Consider the following 23474-nt stretch of genomic DNA (forward strand, 5'->3'; position numbering starts at 1 on the left):
CTTTTTGTTTTCTATTTCATTGGTATCAGCTTTGATCTTTATTATTTATTTTCTTCTACTTACTTTGAGTTGAACTTAAGGTAGAAACTTAGATAATTAATTGTAAACCTTTTCTTCTCTTCTAATGTAGTCATTGAGAGTTATAAGTATTTCCTCAAGCATTGCTTTAGTGGAATCCCACAAATCTTGAAAATAGTGCTTTCATTATGAGTGAGTTAAAAATATTTTCCTTTTTTCATACTGTTTAATTTCCAAATGTTTTAGGACTTTAAAGATACCTTATTTTTGTTGGATTTCTAATTTAATTCTGTTGAGTTAGAGAACATAAGATTTTAATCTTTGGAAATTTACTGAGATTTGTTTTATGGCCCATCATATGTCTTGATGAATATTTCATACACACTTGGAAAGAATGTGTATTCTGCAGTTTCTACATAATATTTATAAATGTTAATTGAGCCAAGATTGTTGATAGTATGATAGAAGTATTCTATATCTTTAGTGATTTTTTTTGGTCTAGTATATATTTCCATTTCTCCTTTTAGTTCTGTCAGTTTAGTTAGAAGCTCTAAATGCATATACATTGGGATTGTCATATCTTTCTGATGACATTTCCTTTGTTTGATGTTAATATAATTACCACAGCTTTGTCATGCTTAGTTTTCACATGGCATGCATGTTTATACTCTTTTACTCTCCAACTATCTGTAATCTCTATCTGTGCCTCTTTAACCCAGTCTCATGATCTCTGTCTTGTAATAATAGTGTTTGTTTTGTTGTTTTACTTTAATGTAATAATTTATATAGTTAAATTTAGGTTTCCTATTTTACTTTTTGTTTTCTGTTTTTCCCATCTTTTTTACCCATTGTTTCTCCTTTCCTGCCTTCTTTTGGGTAAACTAAATACTTTTTAGTATTTCATTTAATTCCATTTAAATTTCAATATGTTTTTGCACTATACTTTCAGTGGTTTGGGTGATTGATTGAAGCTCTTCCAGTGCTACCCCTTTATAGTCATACAGACCTCTATCCCCTAACATCCTTAACTCCTGGTGACCACCAGTCTAAAAATCAATGGAGAAATATCCTCGAGTGAGAATTAAAAAAAATATATATATTTTATTGATTTTTTACAGAGAGGAAGGGAGAGGGATAGAGAGTTAGAAACATCAATGGGAGAGAAACATCGATCAGCTGCCTCTTGCACACCTCCTACTGGGGATGTGCCTGCAACCAAGGTACATGCCCTTGACCGGAGTTGAACCCTTCAATCCGCAGGCCAGTGCTCTATCCACCAAGCCAAACTGGTTAGGGCTCGAGTGAGGATTTTAAAAAAATGTTTACATAGCCCTAACCTGTTTGGCTCTCGGACTGAAGGGTCTCAGGTTTGATTCCAGTCAAGGGCATGTACCTTGGTTGCAGGCACATCCCCAGTAGGGGGTGTGCAGGAGGCAGCTGATCGATGTTTCTCCCTCATCGATGTTTCTAACTCTCTATCCCTCTCCCTTCCTCTCTGTAAAAAATCAATAAAATATATTTTAAAAAATGTTTATGTAAATGCTGTGATATCATATGTGAGCTTTTGAGATTGGCATTTTTTTCACTTAGTATTATTTCTTTGAAGTCCATCAAAGTTGTTGCATGTAACAGTAGTGTGTTTCTTTTTTAAAGTATGTTTTTAATGATTTTAGAGAGAGAGGGAGGAAGAGGGAGAGGAAGAGAGAAACATAGGTGTGAGAGAAAAACACTGATTGGCTGCCTTGCAAGGCATCCCTACCAGGGACTGAACCTGCAATCTGGGCATGTGCCCTGACCTTGAATCGAACCAGTGACCTTTTGATGCTCAGCCAAGTGAGCCACACTGGCCAGAATGATAGTTTGTTTCTTTTTATTGCAGAATAGTGTTCTATGGTATGGTTGTACCATCATTTAACCATTCACCCATTAAAAGACATTTGAGTAGTTTCCAGTTTGGGGCTATTACAAATAGAGCTATGAACAATTGTTTACAGGTTTTTGTATAGAACATAAGCTTTCATTTCACTGGGATAAATGCTCAGGAATGCAATTACTAGGTGGTATGTTAAGTATATGTTGTTTTAATGTTTTGTTAAGAAACTGCCAAACTATTTTCCAAAATGGCTATATTACTCACATTAGTAATTATGAAAGATAGCTTTTCCTCTTTATAACAGCATTTAGTGTGTCAGCATCTAAAATTTTTAGCTATTCCAATAGTTGTGTAGTAATATTTCGTTGTGGTTTTAATCTGTAATTCCCTAATGCCTAGGTTAGTTGAACATCTTTTCATGTGCTCTATATCATCTTTGGTAAAATAAATGTTTATGTCTTTTCATCATTTTCTAATTAGATTGTTTTTTAAATGTTGAATTTTGAGAGTCTATTATATATTACTAGAGGCCCGGTGCATGAAATTCGTGCACGGGGGGGGGTGCGGGGGGTGGGGAGGTCCCTCAGCCCTGTCTTGGTCTGCAAAGACGTCAGCATCCCTCACCCCGGCCTCTAGCTAGAGGTTCCTCCCCTCCTTCTGCACAGCCTCTGGGAAGATGCTTGTCCTGGGGCCTCCTCAAGGCCCTGGCCCACGACGCCCTGCAGTTCGGGTACTCAGGGGCTTGGGCTTTCAGGTCTGGCTTCCTCACCTGGCATGGTGAGCATCAGCTGCCATGGGAGCCTTGCCTCAGGAGTCACCCCCTTGGACCATACTACTTGCGAGTGTGTGTGTGTGTGTGTGTGGGGGGGGGTGGCCCGCTGACACCCACCACTGTGGCGCAACACTGGTCCCGTCTGGACTGCTGGCAGGGGGCTTCCAGTCTGCGACTGGGGCTGATGGGCTGCGACTGGGGGCTGCAGGTGGAGGACCCCGGCACCCATAGGGCTGTCAGCATCAGGAACTGGAAAGATTCATTTTTCTGGTTCCTCCCCTGCCGCGTGGATGCTGAGCTCCGGGCCCCACAGGCCCGTTCACTCCCGCTGCACGGCCGGCCGGGGCGGGGACATGGGCTCGCTGCCCCAGAGGCCCCTTCTGTGCCCCAGCACAGCCATGGTGCAGACGCTGAGCTCGCCCTGGCGACGCGAGCTCAGCGTCCTGCTGGCCCCACTGGCGATGCGAGCTCAGCGTCCAGCCGGCCCCATTCGGCCACCGCTCAGGGCGGGGGGCAGGGACACCCACAGTGGCGCGGGGGCCCGGTCGCGTCCGGATGGAGGCAAGGGCGGAGGGCGGGGACACCCCGGCCACCCCGAGTCCTGCCCCCCACGCCTCCCGCCGGCCCAATCATGGGCGTAGCGGAGTGATGGTAATTTACATATTACCCTTTTATTATGTAGGATAGAAATGAATCCGTTGTCACATATGTGGTCTGTAGATATATTCTCTTAGTCTTTAGCTTGTCTTTATATCCATAACTTCTATTTCTCAGAACAAAAGTTTTGAATATTGGAATAAACACCACTTTGTCATGTTGTATAATTGTTTATATTGCTGAATTCTATTTGCTGGTATTGTGTTAAGGGTTTTTGCACCTGTATTCATGGCAGATATTGGTCTTGAGTTTTCTCTTCTTACTAGTAGCCCATTTGCAGGAAGAATCCTGCAAGCAGCCGCTGTGGCCGCGTGCGCTGCCGCTGCTGCCACTACTGCTGCCTTTGTGGCCGCCGCGCCTGCACCCGCTCTGCCCCGCCCCACCCCGCCCCGCTCGGGCTTTCCCTCTGGCAGCCACCTTGCTTTCCACTTTTCCTCCCTCTTCCTTCTAAATATTCTTCAGAAACCAAGATGGCGGCATAGGTTAAACACCTAACCTACAGCCTGGCACAACAATTTCAAAACTACAACTAAAAGTCAAAACGGACATCATCCAGAACCACAGGAAAGGTGGCGGACTGAAATGCCCACAACTAGAAGGAAAGAGAAAACCACAAGGAAAATCAGAGGAGCCGTAAAAGCCTGAGGTATGGAGACACGGGTGGAGACACCAGCACGCACGCATGCGGGGAGGACGGAGCCGGAGAGGAAGGGGCGGCTGACGGCCTGGTCGGCGTTCTCTAGCAGAAAGGAGATAAAAGCTCCAGATTGCGCTGAACCCCAGCTCCGACTGCACTGAACCCCAGTTCTGGGCGAAACCCTGGGAAGCCAGGCTCATGCTGGGGGAATCTGGGCTGTGGGGCGGAGGCACAGAGGAGCGGCGAAAGGCAGAGCTCCGGAGGTGCGCACATGAATGCGCGCAGAGGACAGACTGTTGCCTGTGCCGCTGAATTGCCCTAGCGGGAAGGAGACAAAAGCTCCGGACCGTGCTGAACCCCAGTTCTGACTGCACTGAACCCCAGTTCCGGGAAAGACCCTGGGAAGCCAGGCTCATACTGGGGGAATCTGGGCTGTAAGGCGGAAATGCAGAGAAGCGGCGAAAGGCAGAGCACCGGAGGCACACACGGGAATGCGCGCAGAGGATGGTCTGTTGACTGTGCCGCTAGATTGCCCTGGTGGGAAGGAGACAAAAGCGCCAGACTGCGCTGAGCCCCAGTTCCGACTACACTGAAACCCAGTTCCGGGTGAGAATCTGGGAATCCAGATTCATTGGGGGAGAGACTAGACTGTTTGGCAGCTGGGCGAAAACTCCAGGGCGCTTTTCTCTCAGAGGTGTTTGCAGGGAGTTCAGAGGGACACTGAGACCCAGGAACCTCATAGGACGGGGCTGACGGGAAGCCAAGGCTGTAGGCTCCACCCTGTAACTCCGCCCCATCCAAGCTGAGCACAGAGGCTTTTACAATTTTGCAAGTCTAGTTAAATAAGGCTGTCTCCTGGCATAGACACAGCTGATCCTCACAGCCAATTGGGCTGGAGGTCAAGTCCTCCCAGTGTACCAACGGCAATCAAGGCTTAACAACACCAAGACTTTGCACTCAGCCCACAAAGGGGGTATCAAGAGCGACCACCTAGGGAGATTGGGGAAGCTGAGCTATAGGGAGGCAGCCAAAATGTGAAGACACCAAAGCAGGTCACGAATAGAAGGGATGAAGGAAGGTAAACTGATGGACGACACAGTGTTCAGAACCACATTTGTAAGGTTTCTTAAGAATCTTCTGGAGGACCAAGATGGCGGCATAGGGCAGACGCCTGATTGTTGCCTACCACAACAATTTTGAAACTACAACTGGAAAACAGAGCAGACACCATCCAGAACAATGGCCGGAGGAATTGCTGTGAAGGAATTGACCGATGGGAGTTGGGATCGGGAAGACGAGGCCCTGCTGGGTCCCGGATCCAGGTGCACTCGCCCGGCGACTGGTCACCGCTGCAGACCCGAGTGCCACCGCAGTGACCTTGGACCAGCCTGCCGCCATGCACCGGGCGCACTGGAGCTTCGCCGAGCCCGCCGCCCAGTGAGTTCTGCGGCAGCCGCCCCGGAGCTTTGAGAAAATGGCCGAGGGAATTGACCAACAGGAATTGGGATCAAGAAGACGAGGCCCTGCTGGGTCCCAGGTCTGGGTGAGGCCGCGCCCTGGGTCCGGGAGAGGCCACGCGCCCCTGGGTCCGGGTGAGGCCACGCGCCCCTGGGTCAGGGAGTGTCTGGGTCCCGGGTCCGGGTGAGGCCACGCCCCTGGGTCCGGGTGAGGCCATGCGCCCCTGGGTCCAGGAGAGGCCATGCGCCCCGGGGTCCAGGTGAGGCCACATGCCCCTGGGTCCGGGTGAAGCTGGGTCCCAGGTCCGGGTGGGGCCACGCGCCCTGAGGTCCGGGTGAGGCCATGCACCCCTGGGTCCGGGTGAAGCTGGATCCTGGGTCTGGGAGAGGCCACGTGCCCCTGGGTCCGGGTGAAGCTGGATCCCGGGTCCGGGTGGGGCCACGCGCCCTGAGGTCCGGGTGAGGCCATGCGCCCCTGGGTCCGGGTGAGGCTGGATCCCGGGTCTGGGAGAGGCCACGCGCCCCAGGGTCCGGGTGAAGCTGGATCCCGGGTCCGGGTGAAGCCGTGCACCCTGGGTCCGGGTGAGGCTGGGTCCCGGGTCCGGGTGAGGCCGCGCCCCTGGGTCCGGGTGAGGCCACGAGCCCCTGGATCCGGGTGAGGCCGCGCACCCCCGGGTCCAGGCAAGGTCGTGCCCCCTGGGTCCGGGTGAAGCTGGATCCTGGGTCCGGGTGAGGCCGTGCGCCCCTGGGTCCGGGCGAGGCCACGCGCCCTTGGGTCCGGGTGAAGCTGGATCTTGGGTTCGGGTGAGGCCGTGCGCCCCTGGATCCGGGTGAGGCTGGGTCCCGGGTCCGGGTGAGGCCTTGCGCCCCTGGATCCGGGTGAGGCTGGGTCCCGGGTCCGGGTGAGGCCGCGCGCCCCTGAGTCCGGGTGAAGCCGCGCCCCTGCATCTGGGCGAGACCAAACCAGAGGGAGTCGGACCTGCATTACCACCATTTGTCCACCATCCAGAGCTGAAAAGTCAGTGCTGACATGTACACATAAGGAACTGGTGGACATTGAAATCGGGTCTCAAAAGAACTGTTGGTCCAGAAAGAAACTTACTACAGACTGATTCATTTGCCTGTCAGCATAACTATTATTGCTCGTCTCACATTCGGTTCTTATAAGTATATTTCTAGTAACACATGATATCACTCATCTAGGGGAAATGATGAACAACATAGACTGATGAACAAGAACAGACCCAGAAACAAGGAGGCATCGATCGGACTGTCGGGCCTCAGAGGGAGGGTAGGAGAGGGTGGGGTTAAGGGGGAGAGATCAACCAAGGGACTTGTGTGCATGCATAGGAGCCTAACCAATGGTTAAGGACAACAGGGGGGGTGGGGGCATCTGTGGGGAGGGGTGGGGGATGGGAATGGAGGGATGAGGACAAATATGTGACACCTTAATCAATAAAGAAATTAAAAAAAAATAATTACTTCAAAAAAATAAATAAATAAAAAAATTTTAAAAAAATTCTTCAGTCTTAATTCCTCCCTACCTCAGTGTATGCAAATTAACTGCCATCTTTGTTGGGTAATTTGCATACTTGCCCTGATTGGCTAGTGGGCGTGGTTTTGGGTGGTGGGCGTGGCTTGGGCGTAGCAAAGGTGCGGTCAATTTGCATATTACTATTTTATTAGGTAGGATACTGCCTTTGGATGGTTTTGGTATCAGGGTGATACTGGCTTCATAAAATGGGTTGGGAAGTGTTTCCTTGTCTTTTATTTTCTGGAAAATATTCTGTAGAATGTTAATTCTTCTTTATATGCTCAGTAGCATTCTTGAGAGAACCTACTCAAGCCTGGGGATTTCTTCTGGAGAAGTTTTGAATTACAAGTTCATTTCCTTAATGGATATGGGGCTATTCATATGATATATTTCATATTGAGTGAGTTATAGTAGTTTTTGTTTTGAGGTATTGATTCATTTCATCTAAGTTGTTTAATTTATGTGTGTCAAATTGTTTGTGGTATTGCATTATTCTTTTCATGTTTGCAGGGTCATTAGTGATATTCCTTGTTTCATTCCTGATATCAGTAATTCATGTTCTCTCTCCTCTCCTCTCCTCTCTCTCTCTCTCTTCTCTGTCTTCTCTCTCTTATTAATCCTTGTCTGAGGATATTTCCCCACTGATTTTTAGAGATAGTAGAAGGGAGGGGGAGAGACACAGACAGAGACACATAGATCGGTTGCCTCCCGCACGCTCTCTGACCAGGGCCATGGGGGATTGAACCTGCAAATGAGTTATGTGCCCTTGACCAGAATCAAACCCAGGAACCTTCAGTCCTCTGGCCGATACTCTATCCACTTCTATCCACTGAGCCAAACCAGCCAGGGCCATGTATCTTTGTCCATCTTGCTAGAGGTTTGCCAATTTTTTTTATTGTATTAAAATACCAGGTTTTTTTGTTTGATTTTTCTCTCTTGTTTTTATGTTCAATTTCATTGATTTCTGCCTTGATCTTGATTATTTCCTTCTGCTTTCTTTGGATTTATTTTGCTATTCTTTTTGTAAGTGGGAGTTTAGATTATTGATTTGAGACTTTTCATCTCATTTTATGTGTTAGAAATAAAGTGAGCCCCCCAAGTCAGGGGTCCTTGTAGAACACAAAACACACTCAGGAGCCAGGCAGCAAGGCAAACATTTTTACTTCTACGTAGAAGGGTGTGTACACATGGTCTGGAAGTGTGTGCACACTGAACAGGTGGTCTGCTCAGGTTTATAATCCCTGATGCACATGACCTGTCCTTTGCTCTTGATTGGAGCTCAGGCGCACAGTATTTCATGATTGGCTAATTCAAAGGGAGGGGTTGGCCTTTGCTGTTTAAAGATGGTGGCCCCCAGGGGAGCTGCAAGCCATGTAGCCAACATGGCAGCTGCCAAGCCACACAGTCCAACATGGCGGCTATCTAAACTGTTCTTTGACAGAAAAGATGACTTGTTTATTCTCATATTATGTAAGCATTTATTTTTATTTATTTTAAATATATTTTTATTGACTTTTTACAGAGAGGAAGGAAGAGGGATAGAGAGTTACAAACATCAATGAGAGAGAAACATCGATCAGCTGCCTCCTGCATGCCCCCTACTGGGGATCGAGCCTGCAACCAAGGTACATGCCCTTGACGGGAATCCGGGACCTTTCAGTCCACGGCCTGATGTTCGCTCTATCCACTGAGCCAAACCAGTCAGGGCTATGTAAGCATTTAGTGCTATAAATTTTCCTTTTGGCATGCTTGAGTTGTACTCCTCAAAATTTATATGTTGTATTATCATTTTTACTCAGTTTAAAGTATTTTTACTTCTGCTGAGACTTCCACTCTGACCCATGGATTTTTTTAAAGCATGTTATTTAGTTTCCAAAAGCTTGGAGAGTTTCCTGTTACCTTCTTGATTTCTAGTTTATTTCCATTGTGGACAAAGCACATAAGTGTTTGGTTTTTGTTATTTTAAATTTTTTGAAGTTTGTTTTATAGCCATGGATATGATTTATCCTGGTATATATTCTGTAGGTACTTGAAAATAATACATATTCTTCTGCTGTTGTATAGTTTTCTACAAATGTCGATTAGATCCTGCTTATTGATGGTGTTGTTGAGTATCCTTCTTGCTTTTCTGTTTAGTTCTATCAATTGAAATATCCAACTATTGTGGATTTGTCTATTTCTCCTCAGTTTCATCAGTTTTTGCTTTACATATTTTACTGTTTGTTGTTTGGAGTATATATACTTAGGATTGCTATGTCTTCCTGGTGGATTGACACTTGATCATTATATAATGTCTTGCTCTGTCTCTAGTAATATTTTTTGCTCTGTAGTTTACTTTTCTGATATTAATATAGCCACTGCTTTCTTTTTATTAATACTTATATGATTTATATTTTTACTTTGTATATATATCACATTTGAAGCAAGTTTCTTAAAGATAGCCTATTGTTGGGTCATTTAAAAAAATCCTCTTTGCCAGTCTCTTTTAATTGTTGTATTTAGACAATTTACATTGGATGTAATTTTTGCTATGTTAGGCCTTGTGTACTTTTTTTTTTTTTAATGTTTTCCATTTATTTTCTTTTTCCTACCTTTGGCTTACTTAAACATTTTTTAGAATTTCCTGTGCTTATTTATTTTTAGTATTTTTAAACTATATCTCTTCCTACAGCATTTTTAGTGATTGTGCTTGGTATTATCTTATAAGTACATAAATTATCAAAATCTACTGGTGTCAACATTTTACCAGTTTGATTGAAGAGTAATAGAAACTATATTTCCCTTTATTTATGTATCTTTACTCTCCCCGTTTATAATATAATTTATTATTTTCTTTTCATACTTTGGGAATAACATTAGACTCTGCTATAATTTTTGATTCAACAATCAAACAATTTAGAAAACTTGAGAAGGGCTATTGTATTTATATTTATGCTTACTGTGTTTGTCCTGATGTTTCAAGTTCCTTTTTTTATTATTTCCTTTCTGTTTATAGAATTTCCTTTATTTTCTTTTTAAAAGTAGTTCTGTTAGTAACAAATCTTTTTAGTTTCTTGTCTGACAATGTCTTTACTTCTCCATCATTCCTGAAGAATAATCTCTCCATATGTAAGGTTTAGGGTTGACAGTTCTATTATTTTAGCACTTAAAAAACATTGTGCCACTTCCTTCTGGCCTCCGTGATTTCCATGAGAAAACCATTTTCATTAGAATAGGTTACCTACTGCTAGTATGTAAATGTTTTTACTGATATTTCTTTATTCAATTAATTATATTTCCTTTATATACTTTCATATTATACCCTTCTTCTTAAAGAATTTTGTATATTTTATATCTATTGATAATTACTATATTGGAAGTTAAGACTAAAATCTTTTAAAAATATTCATTAATTCATTTAAAAGTAACAAACCCAACTTAACATTTTTAAGAAAAATAAGTATATTTTCTAAAACAAAAATTTTAGTAAGGGTGGCATTGTTTTACATTTAAAAAAATCTTTTTAATGTCTGTCCCAGTAAAAAATACTTAAATTCTCATTTCTACTTTTAAAATAACAGCTTTATCGAGATGTAATTCACATACTTACTATACCATTTACCCATTTAAAGTGTACAATTCAACATTAAAATTTTTTTAAAATTTTTATTTTCTTTATTGATTAAGGTATTACATATGTGTCCTTATCTCCCCTTGCCCCCCCCCCCCACACCCCCGCTCATGCAGTCATCCCCCTGGTGTCTGTGTCCAGTGGTTATGTTCATATGCATGCATACAAGTCCTATGATTGATCTCTCCCCCCCTTACCTCCACCCTCCCCTGCCTTCCCTCTGAGGTTTGATGATCTGATCCATGTTTCTCTGTCTCTGGATCTGTTTTTGTTCATCAGTTTATGTTGTCCATTATATTCCACAAATGAGTGAGATCATGTGATATTTATCTTGCTCCACTTGACTTATTTCGCTTAGCATAATGCTCTCCAGGTCCATCCATGCTGTTGTAAATGGTAGGACTTCCTTTCTTTTTACAGCAGCTTAGTATTCCATAGATGTACCATCGTTTCTAATCCACTTATCTGCAGATGGGCTCTTAGGCTGTTTCCAAATCTTAGCTATTGTAAATTGAGCTTCTATGAACATAGGATGCTTATATTCTTTCTGATTGGTGTTTCTAGTTTTTTTGGATATATTCCTAGAAGTGGGATCACTGGGTAAAATGGGAGTTCCATATTTAGTTTTTGAGGAAACTCCATACTGTTCTCCACAGTGGCTGCACCAGTCTGCATTCCTACCAGCAGTGCAAGAGGGTTCCTTTTTCTCTGCATCCTCGCCAGCACTTGACATTTGTTGATTTGTTGATGATAGCCATTCTGACAGGTATGAGATGGTATCTCATTGTTGTTTTGATTTGCATCTCTCGGATGATTAGTGACTTTGAGCATGTTTTCATATGTCTCTTGGCCTTCTGTATGTCCTCTTTCGAAAAGTATCTATTTAGGTCTGTTGCCCATTTTTTGATTGGGTTGTTTATCTTCTGTTTGTTAAGTTGTATGAGTTCCCTGTAAATGTTGGAGATTAAACCCTTATCGGAGATAACATTGGCAAATATGTTCTCCCAAGCAGTGGGCTTTCTTGTTGTTTTGTTGATGGCTTCTTTTGCTGTGCAGAAGCTTTTTATTTTGATATAGTCCCATTTGTTTATTTTCTCTTTAGTTTCCATTGCCCTAGGAGCTGTATCAGTGAAGATATTGCTTCGGCATATTCAACATTTTCAATATATTCATAGGTATGGGTCACTATAACAACAGTCAACTTTAGAACATTTTCATCATCTTAGAAAGAAACCTAGTACTCCTTATCTACCCAACCTGCCCTCACCTGCCAACCCAAAGCAATCTACTTTATGTCTATAGATTTGCTTGTTCTGGATAGTTCATATAAATGGAATCATATAATGTGTTCTTTTGTGATTGGCTTCTTTCACTTAGCATAATGTTTTTAAGACTTATCAAAGTTGTAGCATGAATTGGTACTTCCTTCCTTTTTATGGCCAAATAATGTAAGGAGATGAATGGTGTGGATATATCATATTTGATCCATTCATCAGTTGATGCGTGGAGAGCTGATTCTTATTTTAGCAGGTCGTTAACTTGGTTGGACTCAAACTACAAACTCTGTCCTTCCCTGTGAAAAGCTCACCATTGTCTTCTTTCAAGGATTAATGCCAATCTAGTTTCTGCCTGTTCTTGATTGCTCTCTAGTACCTTCAAGTAGCTATTTTTACATTTTTTTTCTCTGTGTGGATTTACCTATAAAATTCATCATTGCTAGATGCAGAATTCACAGTGCCTCACATTTTAATTAGCAATTGAAGTTTCTACAGTCTCCCATAGGCTCATCTCTTTCAATCCCCCCAAAACAGTACTCTTTCCTTATCCCAGTTAAATGTCTTAAGTAAAGAGAAAATATTGCCGGTGATTTGAAGTTGCTCTATCTGTGTAAGTTAAGAAATTGAACTCTTGGAAACAGATTTTACAGTTTGAGAGGTTTGAGTGTTGACAATGTAAGAAATGTCAAACCTGTAGAGAATATTTATGAGTTTATTAGCCAAATTGATGACAATTTCTTGGAAGCAAAATCTCAACAGATTGAGAAAATGCTACAGATAAAAGCCACTCTACAGCGTATTTTATTTATTACTAGAGTCCTGGTGCATGAATTCATGCACGGGTGGGGTCCCTCCCAGCCTATCAGGGCTGGCCGGACAAGGGGAAGGACTGCGGGAGGTTGGCCGGCTGCAGTAGGTTGGCTGTGGGAGCGCACTGACATCATAACTACTGGCTGGTCATCCAGTTGTCCGGTCGTAACAATAGCTGAGGCTTTTATATATGGAGATTATTATTATTATTATTTACTTTTTTATAAATTCCTTTAATAACTATGTTCTTTCTTTTTTATTTTTAAAATCCTCACTCAAAGATATTTTTCCATAGATTTTTAGAGAGAGTGGAAGAGAGAGGGAAAGACAGAGAGAAACTTCGATGTTAGAGAAACACATTGATTGATTGCCTCCTGCATGCGCTCCAACCAGGGCCTGGGCCAGGGAGGAGCCTGCAACTGAGGTACATGTCCTTGACTGGAATTGAACCTGGGACCCTTCGGTCCATAGGCTGACACTCTATCCACTGAGCCAAACCGGCTAGAGCTACAGCTTATCCTATCTAATAAAAGAGTAATATGCAAATTGACCATCACTCCAACACACAATATGGCTGCCCTCATGTGGACACAAGATGGCCGCCATAAGATGGCCAGCAGGGGAGGGCAGTTGGGAGGGACCAGGCCTGCAAGGGAGGGCAATTGGGGGTGATCAAGCCTGCAGGGGAGGGCAGTTAGGGGTGACCAGGCCGGCAGAGGAGGGAAGTTGGGGTTGACCAGGCCTGCAGGGAAGGGCAGTTAGGGGGGGACCCAGGCCTGCAGGGGAGAGCAGTTGGGGGGGGACCAGGCCTGCAGGGGAGGGCAGTTGAGGGGGGGGACCAGGCCTGCAGGAGAGGGCAGTTAGGGGTGACCAGGCCTGCAGGGGAGGGCAGTTAGAGGCAAACAGGCTGGCAGGGGAGTGGTTAGGGGGTTATCAGGCTGGCAGGCAGAAGTGGTTAGGGGCAATCAGGAAGGCAGGCAGATGAGCAGTTGGGAGCCAGCAGTCCTGGATTGTGAGAGGGATGTCCGACTGCCCGTTTAGTCCCGATCCCGGTAGGATCGGGCCTAAATGGGCAGTCGACATCCCTCGAGGGGTCCCAGATTGGAGAAGGTGCAGGCTGGGCTGAGGGACACCTCCCTTCCGGGCATGAATTTCGTGCACCAGGCCTCTAGTTTTATATATTACAATCAAACAAGGAGATGTAAGGGGTGTTACATGAAATCTATTGTTGGTACATTAAGGAGGCAGGAGAAAGCAATGTGGGAAATCTCTGAGATGGATAAAAAGTAAAATGGAGAGATGTATAGTTTTTTTGCATGGTGGGTATAGGATAGTTAACATTAGTAGCACATGGAGATGGTATTTAGGCAGCAAGGTAACAATGAGAAATTCCGTAGTCCCTTCTCTAGTTGGAGATTGTACCCTGAGGGATCTGGAAAAAAGGGGATTACTCTAACATTCTAAAGGTATGCTATTATAGATGTAAAAAGACAGTAGACAGTCTCAGTTAAGGTAAAGATTGACATTTGTCAAGGAAAATACTGACCTAGGACGTGACTACTCACCACAACTCGCTTTTAGTTAGGAACTTTTAATTTCAGAGTATCCTATGTAGTTACTTCGGTCTCTGAGTCTGTAGGCCCTCTATGCAGGCCTTCCTGAGTTTGTCAGGTTTAATGTGTGGCCCCTTTTTTGTCCACACAATTGAAATTATTACTGATGGAATTGAATAGTTCATTCTTTACTCTTTACTATTATGAACATTGAGCTGCAAGTCTTGTAAATTTTATCACCCCTGATGATTTGGGACCAAGCCTGGCCAGGGAAGCTGTGAAATTCAGTCTTGTCCTTTCTGCCTTTCCGAAGTAGGCTGTTATCCTGCCTCCCTAGAAAGGCAGAGAATAGGACATACTCGGGCTAAGAGTACCCCCATTCTTCTTCTATCATTGGAACTTAACAACAACAAAATAATCATCACAATAAGAACATCTCTGGGAAGCCTTGCCTCATCCTCTGTCCTGCCAGCTCAGTCCTTGAATCCTTTCTGTAGCCTTCTGTTCCATGAAGGATAAAACGTTTTAGGCAGCATTGTATTCCCATTCCGTGAGCACTGTGTGTATCACGTGGTGGGTGCTCAATATGTGTTTGTGCAACAGATAGTGAACAGTTGAGCACATAATCTGAGAAAATCTTATGGTTTTGAATTCTGTGTGAGTATTCTGAATCCATTACCTGCTTGCTTCATTCACTCATCTATTCATGAACCCCCACTTGGGAGAACAATAGATAATATCTGAGTTTAACTTTTAAAATTCTGAAAACAAGTCCAAGACCTTAATAAAAGTTTTGAAAAATTAAACTTAATTTCTGTTTCCTTGTTGACCTCTGACATAATCATACTGGACAAACGAGCCAGGAAACCAAGAAGCAAATCTTGTTTTCCTCCTCCATTCATGCATTAAAGTATTCCCATGTCATAAGCACTTCCATTTTAGCACCCAGAAGTACTTCAGAATGCAAAGCATCACAGAGTGTTGCTGTCATTGGGGATCTGAATGGTGTCAGAGAAAAGCATTTTGGAATAAAAGTAAGGGTTGTTAATGCACCATTTTGATGGTTGTTGTTTTTTATAAAAATGCAGATTATGTGACTTCTCTGGGGAGATTTGTGGCTTCCCGGTATGCCGACGGACTATTTCCACGGGTCTACAGACCAGAAGATGGCACAGCATACAATGTAAGTGGGAATTCCCTCAAGAGACAGGCCCTGTGATCCCTGCTGAGGTCGAGTGGCCCATGCAGAGAGGCTTACTGCTTCCAGTGATGCTGGAGCTGCAGGAATACGTTTGAGGGACAAGGGGATGGGGAAGGAAAGGATTTAAGACAGACGGGACAGTGTGAGCCAAGGCATGAAAATGTGGAATTACATGGTATGTTCAAAAGACAATGTAGGTATTTGGGAGTGTTCTGAGGGTTGTTGAAGTTTTTTAACGGTACCAGATCTTTATAATTTTGATTCTTCACAGAATAAGTATAATGCTTTCTTATTCCTTCCCCATGTCTCCTACCACCTTGCACCCTGAAAGGCCTTGCACGAGTGTGCCTGGTCTGTGTGGATGATGGTTTATTTGTGTGTGCAAGAAATGGCCCGCAAGCCTCTGTCACCTTTCAGTGACAGCCCATCAGGTGTGGTGGCAGCTGTAGGTGACCAAGTGATCCAGATGCAGGGGAGCCGGGACTGGGAGACAGAGGATACAGGATAGAGGTCGGAGCAGGAGGGTAGTCACCGGCGCAGCATCCTTGGAGGAAGCTGGCAGGTGTGCTCGTGTGGTTAGAAGCATTTTCGGAAATATTTTTGGCATGTTGTCGTTAGGAAAACTTTTTAGTGAGGCTTATAAAAATAAGCTTATCTCTTTATTTCCTCCTTAATTTCTTAAAAGTTTCCCTGGAAATTTTCTGATAATGATTATTCTGTAACTGTAAAGATAAAACATGATCTAGAAATAGATTTTTTAAAAGAATAATAACACATGATCATCTTTTCTCCTGTGGGGAATCAGCCACAGGTGTTTAGCTGCCAGACTAGAACACTTTCTTTTGGATTATTGGGGTTTGGAGGTCATCTACAGAATTGTTATTAATGCAGTTCTTGATGGCAGGGGCCTTGACTCAGTGGGCCCTGTTGGTCCTGGCTGCACTGTGGTTCAGGTGACTTATTTTGGTATCCTATTTATTTATTTATTTATTTAAATAATTTATTATTTTACTAATAATTTATTTATTTTACTTCATTAAGCTAACAGCTAAATCAGAACTGATCTATCAATTTGTGGAACATTTAAAGCAAGCGGTGGAGAGCTATGAGCAGCGGATAAACTGGCTCACCAGCAAAAGCCGGCAGATTTTTGGTGTCATCTTGGAGCAGTGCATCACCATAGTGCTGGATTTTGGTGACATGCGGGAGGAGGAGCTCAGTCTGTGCCAAGATGCTCTAATAATGGTCCTCGAGGAGCAGGTGGCTCACATAGCCAAGTTCAATATCATATGGTGAGTTTCCCATGGGCACAGGATACTTCAGTGAAACGTCATAGGCAATTTTCATTTATTTGGAGTTAAGTAGCATAACTAACATAGTTAGCTCTATGGGGGGGGGGGTTGGGGGAGGATGTAATTTTGTAATTTCCTAGAATATAGAATTCCAGCAGAAAACCCACAGTGAATATCTCAGAAAACCTTTATCTGTTTTGCACTTTGTATTTTAGTTTTCAAATTAGGAGAGATTTAGAAACACACTTTTCTTCAAGGCATGGCAAGATGAAAAAATATAGGAATATGGATTATATTGAGTAAAAATCCCTTCACTCATTTTATTTATTTTTTTTAAGATATTCTTTTTTTTTTAAATATATTTTATTGATTTTTTACAGAGAGGAAGAGAGAGGGATAGACAGTTAGAAACATCGATGATAGAGAAACATCGATCAGCTGCCTCCTGCACAACCCCTACTGGGGATGTGCCCGCAACCAAGGTACATGCCCTTGACCGGAATCGAACCCGGGACCTTTCAGTCCGCAGGCTGACGCTCTATCCACTGAGCCAAACCGGTTTCGGCTCTTCACTCATTTTAGATTTTAGTTTGGATAGTGGATTTAAACTCGTCACAAATTTCATTGGTTTTCAGACTGAGCTTGCAACTCAAGTTGACCTCTCCATAAGTTCCCCCCCGAATCAGAACAACAGGTGGTTGGCTTTACAGAATCTCCCACATTTCAGGGTTTTTGCATTCAATCATTCACGGACTCTTGGATTTGAGAGGATTTGGACAGTGGGCCAACTTCCCATGTGGAACAGTGGCTGCACCTCCCCGACAAGAAGCACCTGGAAGGGGGCCATCTACCTGAGTTTTTCTTTTCTTTTTTAATTGAATTTATTGGGATAACATTGGTTAATAAACTGAGTTTTTCTTTTTTTAAAATAAAATATTTTTAGCTAAATAGATGACATCTTTGGGGATGCTGCCAAATTGTGTCCTATCCAATGTTCCTGTTCCTGTCTCAGATATATTGAAGGAAATAAGTGCTTAAGCCTACCACACTTTAGCTTTCTTAGAAATGCTCTAGCATATGTGCCACGCGGCCAGATTCTCTACCGGGAAGGCCGCACAGGTGGCACACGTGTGCGGCAGCCTCTGTCTCTGGAGGTGGGCTCCGAGAAACAACTCAGGATGGTTCATTGAGGCCATGTTTCACATCCTTCTTATAATCATAAACTCATATGATTCATATAGTTCACTGAACTATAAACATGGAGATAAATACATTCAAATGGCTGTTTTTGAAATCAAAGTGATTTAATAAATTTAAAAGACTTATGCTCTGTTGAACTCAGAACAATACTATTTTTTTATAAAGTATGTTTTTATTGTTTTGTTGTTTTTAGAGAGAGAAGGAGAGAGAGAGAAACATCAATGTGAGAGAAACATTAACATCGATTGGCTTACATGCCCCTGTGTCCGGGTGAGGCCATGCGCCCCTGGATCCGGGTGAGGCCGGGTCCCGGGTCCGGGTGAGGCCGTGTGCCCCTGGATCCGGGAGAGGCTGGGTCCCGGGTCCAGGTGAGGCCACGCGCCCCTGGGTCTGGGTGAAGCTGGATCCCGGGTCCGGGTGAGGCCGTGCACACCTAGGTCTGGGTGAGGCCACGCGCCCCTGGGTCTGGGAGAGGCCACGCGCCCCTGGATCCGGGTGAGGCCATGCACCCCTGGGTCCGGGTGAAGCTGGATCCCGGGTCTGGGTGAGGCCATGTGCCCCTGGACCGGGGTGAGGCTGGGTCCCGGGCCCGGGTGAGGCCACATGCCCCTGGGTCCAGGTGAGGCCACGCGCCTCTGGGTCCAGGTGAAGCCGGATCCCGGGTCCGGGTGAGGCCGTGTGCCCCTGGATCTGGGTGAGGCTGGGTCCCGGGCCCGGGTGAGGCCACGCGCCCCTCGGTCCGGGTGAGGCCACGCGCCTCTGGGTCCGGGTGAAGCTGGATCCCGGGTCCGGGTGAAGCCGTGTGCCCCTGGATCCGGGTGAGGCTGGGTCCCGGGTCCGGGTGAGGCCGTGTGCACCTAGGTCCAGGTGAGGCCACGCGCCCCTGGGTCTGGGAGAGGCCACGTGCCCCTGGGTCCGGGGGAGGCCATGCGCCCCTGGGTCTGGGTGAAGCTGGATCCCGGGTCAGGGTGAGGCCTCGCGCCCCTGGGTCCGGGTGAAGCTGGATCCCGGGTCCGGGTGAGGCCGTGCGCCCCTGGATCTGGGTGAGGCTGGGTCCCGGGTCCGGGTGAGGCCGCGTGCACCTTGGTCCAGGTGAGGCCACGCGCCCTCTGGTTCCGGGTGAGGCCACGTGCCCCTGAGTCCGGGTGAAGCCGTGCCCCTGGGTGCGGCCGAGACCAAACCAGAGGGAGTCGGACATGCATTACCACCATTTGTCCACCATCCAGAGCTGAGGGGTCAGTGCCGACATGTACACATAAGGAACTGGTGGACATTGAAATTGGGTCTCAAAAGAACTGTTGGTCCAGAAAGAAACTCACTACAGACTGATTCATTTGCCTGTCAGCATAACTATTATTGCGCGTCTCACATTCAGTTCTTATAAGTATCTCTCTAGTGACACATGATCTCGCTCATCTAGGGGAAATGATGAACAACATAGACTGATGAACAAGAACAGAACCAGAAACAAGGAGGCATCGATCGGACTATCGGGCCTCAGAGGGAGGATAGGGGAGGGTGGGGGGGAGGGGGGAGAGATCAACCAAAGGACTTGTGTGCATGCATATGAGCCTAACCAATGATTAAGTTCAACAGGGGGTTGGGGCATCCGTGGGGAGGGGTGTGGGATGGGAATGGGGGAATGAGGACAAATATGTGACACCTTAATCAATAAAGAAATTAAAAAAAAAATTGATTGGCTTTATCCTGTACACCCCCTACTGGGGATTGAGCCCTAACTGGGAATTGAACCGGTGACTTCCTGATGCAACATAGGTCAATGCTCAACCACTGAGCAATACCAGTCAGGCAGAACAAACTGTTTTTAATCCAAAAATACCACTGATGGGATTCTTTCAGAACAATGAAAACAATGTAATAAAAGAACCAGAATTTTATAGTAATACAATTGTTGTTGATTTGCAAATCTTAATGCTGTGAATCCTTATAAATTTACTAGTAATAGAAGACAGTTCATATAAATCTGCCTGTTTATGAAAATAACTTCCTCAATAATTTTTTAAAATATATTTTTATTCATTTCAGAGAGGAAGGGCGAGGGAGAGAGAGATAGAAACATCAATGATGAGAAGCATTGATTGGCTGCCTCCTGCACACCCCCTACTGGGGATCGAGCCTGCAACCTGGGCATGTGCCCTTGACCAGAATCGAACCCGGGACCCTTCAGTCCATAGGCTGATGCTCTATCCACTGAGCCAAACCGGCTAGGGCACTTCCTCAATAATTCAAATGTACGTTATAGTGTTTGAAATCCTCTGTTCTCTTCATTAGCACTGAGAGGAAGAGCAGCTCCCAGCCTTCCGAAAGATACCAACAAAGCCGGTGGCTTATTGCTCAGGACTGTGAGGGCGAGGGCTGACAGCTGTTGTTGACCACTGCCCGTGACAGCCCCATGTGGTTCCTTTCAGGGCGTCTCGAGAGCCTGTGAAATGGCAGGAGAATGCTGCTCCTGTGACGGAACAATCCATAGCTGCCGCCATCAGTTGGCTTGAGAAACTGACCTTCGAGCAGGCTCCGAGCCAGGCTAGCCGCCTGGACGCTCTGCAGGAAGCTGGGAAAGACAGAACTGTAAGTGTGTATCCGGGGCTGGCCCCAGGTCACGAAGGTGGCTTCACGCTTATGTCTCACACTCAGTATCCTCCTACTGCCGTTCAGCCGATCCGGGTCCCTTCCCAGGGGCATCTCACAGGGGCTGCCTCATTGGCATTGAAGAGCCCCATAAGCCTTAATTCTATTCTCCTCTGAACTTGGAACCAAGTGAGACAGAGCAGCAAGCCCCAGACAGGGGTCAGAATCACAGCTTTGGTGATGGCAGCACTGGACCAACCAAAATGAGACTCCCTAACCCCTGTCCTCTGGGCTCCCCTGGTGGGGTGATTGGGGTCGACCCTCATTTAGCTCCTACCAGGAGAGCCACATGCTGCTCAGAGCCACTGAGCATCGGGGAAGGACAGGGTGTTAGGCCCTGGTTCTGTATCTCTAACACTTTAATTCCACTCTTGTTCTGACAAATAGATGAATCAGGCAGTTCTTATGGGAGGAGAGGTTGGAAGAGTCCTCATAGCACCTTCGGATGAGGAAGTAGGGCTTCCCCCACGTCCATGTTCTGAAGCTTTCCCACTTCCCCTTCTCACAAGTGGGTCTGTCATGTGCTTTCCAAGGTGATGTCCATCCATGCCAATGATTCATCCATTTTCAAATGTGAATGTATTCACATATATTCATTTTGATAGTGACCTTTGGAAATAAAGATTTATCTGGAAGAAGTGATTAATGGTGGTGTTTTATGTGTCTTTTAGCCACAAGGATTGTGTGTTTTTGTGAGTGACTCTAATGGTGGGACTGTCAAGGGTTGTGGCAAGCCAAGAGGAGTTCTCTGGGCAGGTGGGTCCTTTGACCTGCCTTAACTCCCTGCGTGGGGGTGGGTCCCCATTCCTTTGAGATACAGCTACTTAATTAATACCTATTAATTAATATTAATATTTAATTGCTTTCTCAATCCTGGAAGCTGGGGAATTCTATAGATTTCAAGCTTTATTCTGCTGCATTAAGAAGTCCTTTCTTGGGCAAGAAGGCCATGTGCTGGCACCTTGAAAGGGTAGTCCTCAGTGGTCACCAGGCTGTGTTTATTGATACTGAGGAGGATGGTTTGACATTGGAAACACATTGTTTATCCTCACGAATTCAGAAGAGCAAATGTTTCCCATTAAAGAAGAACAAAATACAACCTACTTTGTTCTTTGGCCTTTCAAGTTTGTCTTAACATCTGTAAAATTTCAAGTGTCTGGACATTGTAATTAGCGTTCAAGAAATGGAACATTTCACAGGCTCGTGTGTGTGCGTGTGTGTGTGTGTGTGTGTGTGTGTGTGTGTGTGTGCGCGCGCGCGCACGCGCATGTGTGTCTGTGCACACGTGCCCTCATGGGTGTTTTCTTTCTTTGTTCACCTGGCTACCCTTATCACAGCTGACTGACAACTTGACTGCAAGATTTCCCAGTGACCTTGATTTTCTATTTTACTTATCTCTGGTTTGTGCCTCTCCTTTCTCTGGGCTTCATCCCAGCACAGGGAATATGGAACATTTTAGTGAGTTCCAGGGAAGTCCAGAAGAGGAAGAACCCAGAAAGAAGCTTGCACGCATGATCGTCAAATGCCACCTGAAAACTCTTGAGGAGAGACTGTGGAGTATGGCAAATGCAAAGTGCATTTAGACAGGTGGTCCCTCCACCTAGAGCTTTGCTTGGTTGTGGTCCCAAGAGAAATTCTATAAATACAACTGCCTTGTGGATAAAACTGCCATGCCTTATGCTTTATGAGGAGTAAAGCAAAGCTCGCACGTGTGTGTAGGGTGGGGTGGGGAGGGAATGGGTCCTCTGCTCTGTGAAACTCAGTCCACCCCAGTGAGTTTCAAACTCATCCATGTTGCTGCTGTTTGCTATGACTAGAAAAGATTAGGGCTTAAGAAACTTGAACAATAAAGCTAAACACCCAGACTTTTCCTATTGATGATAACCTGCTTTGGGTTAGTATCTCCCATAAGTGAGTCCTGAGAGGAACCAAGAAAGTGAGTATTGTCTTGTGTCCAGAGACTTACTCGGAAGTTGGGTTTTTGTATCAGGTCCACATGAGAAGGGAGGGCTGTCCCATGTGCTTGGTTACAGGGAAGGAGAATGTTCAGAGGCCACTGGCCTCCTCCAGACTGGGCTCTGTTGCCACAGATAGGCCAGGAAGATTGAACAGAGGGATGAGCTTGAGCCTTCAAGTGCAGAGGAGCCGGGCAGAGGGTGGGAGTCTGCTTACATCTCTAATGATGGCATGTGAAGAGCACTGTACATGGGTGAAGTACTGAAGTGTCCTGGTTCATGGGGAGGGCAGCCTGGGGTACTGGAGGTATTCCGCAGTTTAGAGGGGCTGGCATCACCCTCAGGGCCCGGGTGTGCTGTCCAGCTCAGGGCTCTGCCCTGCAGTACACTGCGGTCCCTGCACACGTCTTTTGGAAGTTGGTAAATCCTCGGTCTTTATGAGGAGGAGGAGGTGCAGGAGGCCCCAGAAGGCCTGCTGGCCCAGGACATGAAGGGTGTTGTTGGGAAGGAAAGACTGGCGATCTCGGCTGCCTGAGAAGCTAACCAGGGGCTCTGCCTCTGCTTTCACAGCAGCCCCCTCCCCAGAGGGCCCAGCGGGCTCCTGTTTCTCTCTGTATTCTCTCAGCCTCTCTTCCACCTACTGATAGGCACACATTTGTTTACCCTTTTACTGGAAGACTAAGTGGGTGAATTGGAGACAGACCCACGTGATTCCATAGGAGCTCCCCCACTGGACAGTAGAGAGGGAGGGGCCAGAGCAGTCGCACGCCTGGCGTTCCATTTACTTCCTTCAGGGATGCAGACAGGCATCATCTCACCTGTGTCCCTAGCAATGGCAGTGCCTAGCAAGGGCTCGCTAAGTCTCTGATGAACATTGAAGGAATAGGAAGGAAATAATGTTGATATTCTTTTTTTTAATTTTTTTTTTATTATTATTGATTTTTAGAGAGAGAGGAAGGGAGAGGAAAACATCGATGTG

At 45.5% G+C, this 23474-nt stretch overlaps 1 protein-coding gene across 3 annotated transcripts in view; it reads left to right on the forward strand.

Annotated features, from left to right (window-relative positions):
• The window catches only part of VWA3B (von Willebrand factor A domain containing 3B), a 147088-nt gene that overhangs the window by 6881 nt on the left and 116733 nt on the right, over window positions 1-23474 (forward strand). For all 3 annotated transcript variants that reach the window (XM_054728301.1, XM_028132663.2, XM_028132662.2), the window contains exons 3-5: window positions 15287-15381; window positions 16441-16691; window positions 20321-20480. In XM_054728301.1, the coding sequence (XP_054584276.1) occupies window positions 15287-15381; window positions 16441-16691; window positions 20321-20480 (506 nt within the window). The remainder of the gene's footprint in view (window positions 1-15286; window positions 15382-16440; window positions 16692-20320; window positions 20481-23474) is intronic.

Source organism: Eptesicus fuscus, chromosome 16, assembly GCF_027574615.1.
Source record: "Eptesicus fuscus isolate TK198812 chromosome 16, DD_ASM_mEF_20220401, whole genome shotgun sequence".
Lineage (NCBI taxonomy): Eukaryota > Metazoa > Chordata > Mammalia > Chiroptera > Vespertilionidae > Eptesicus > Eptesicus fuscus.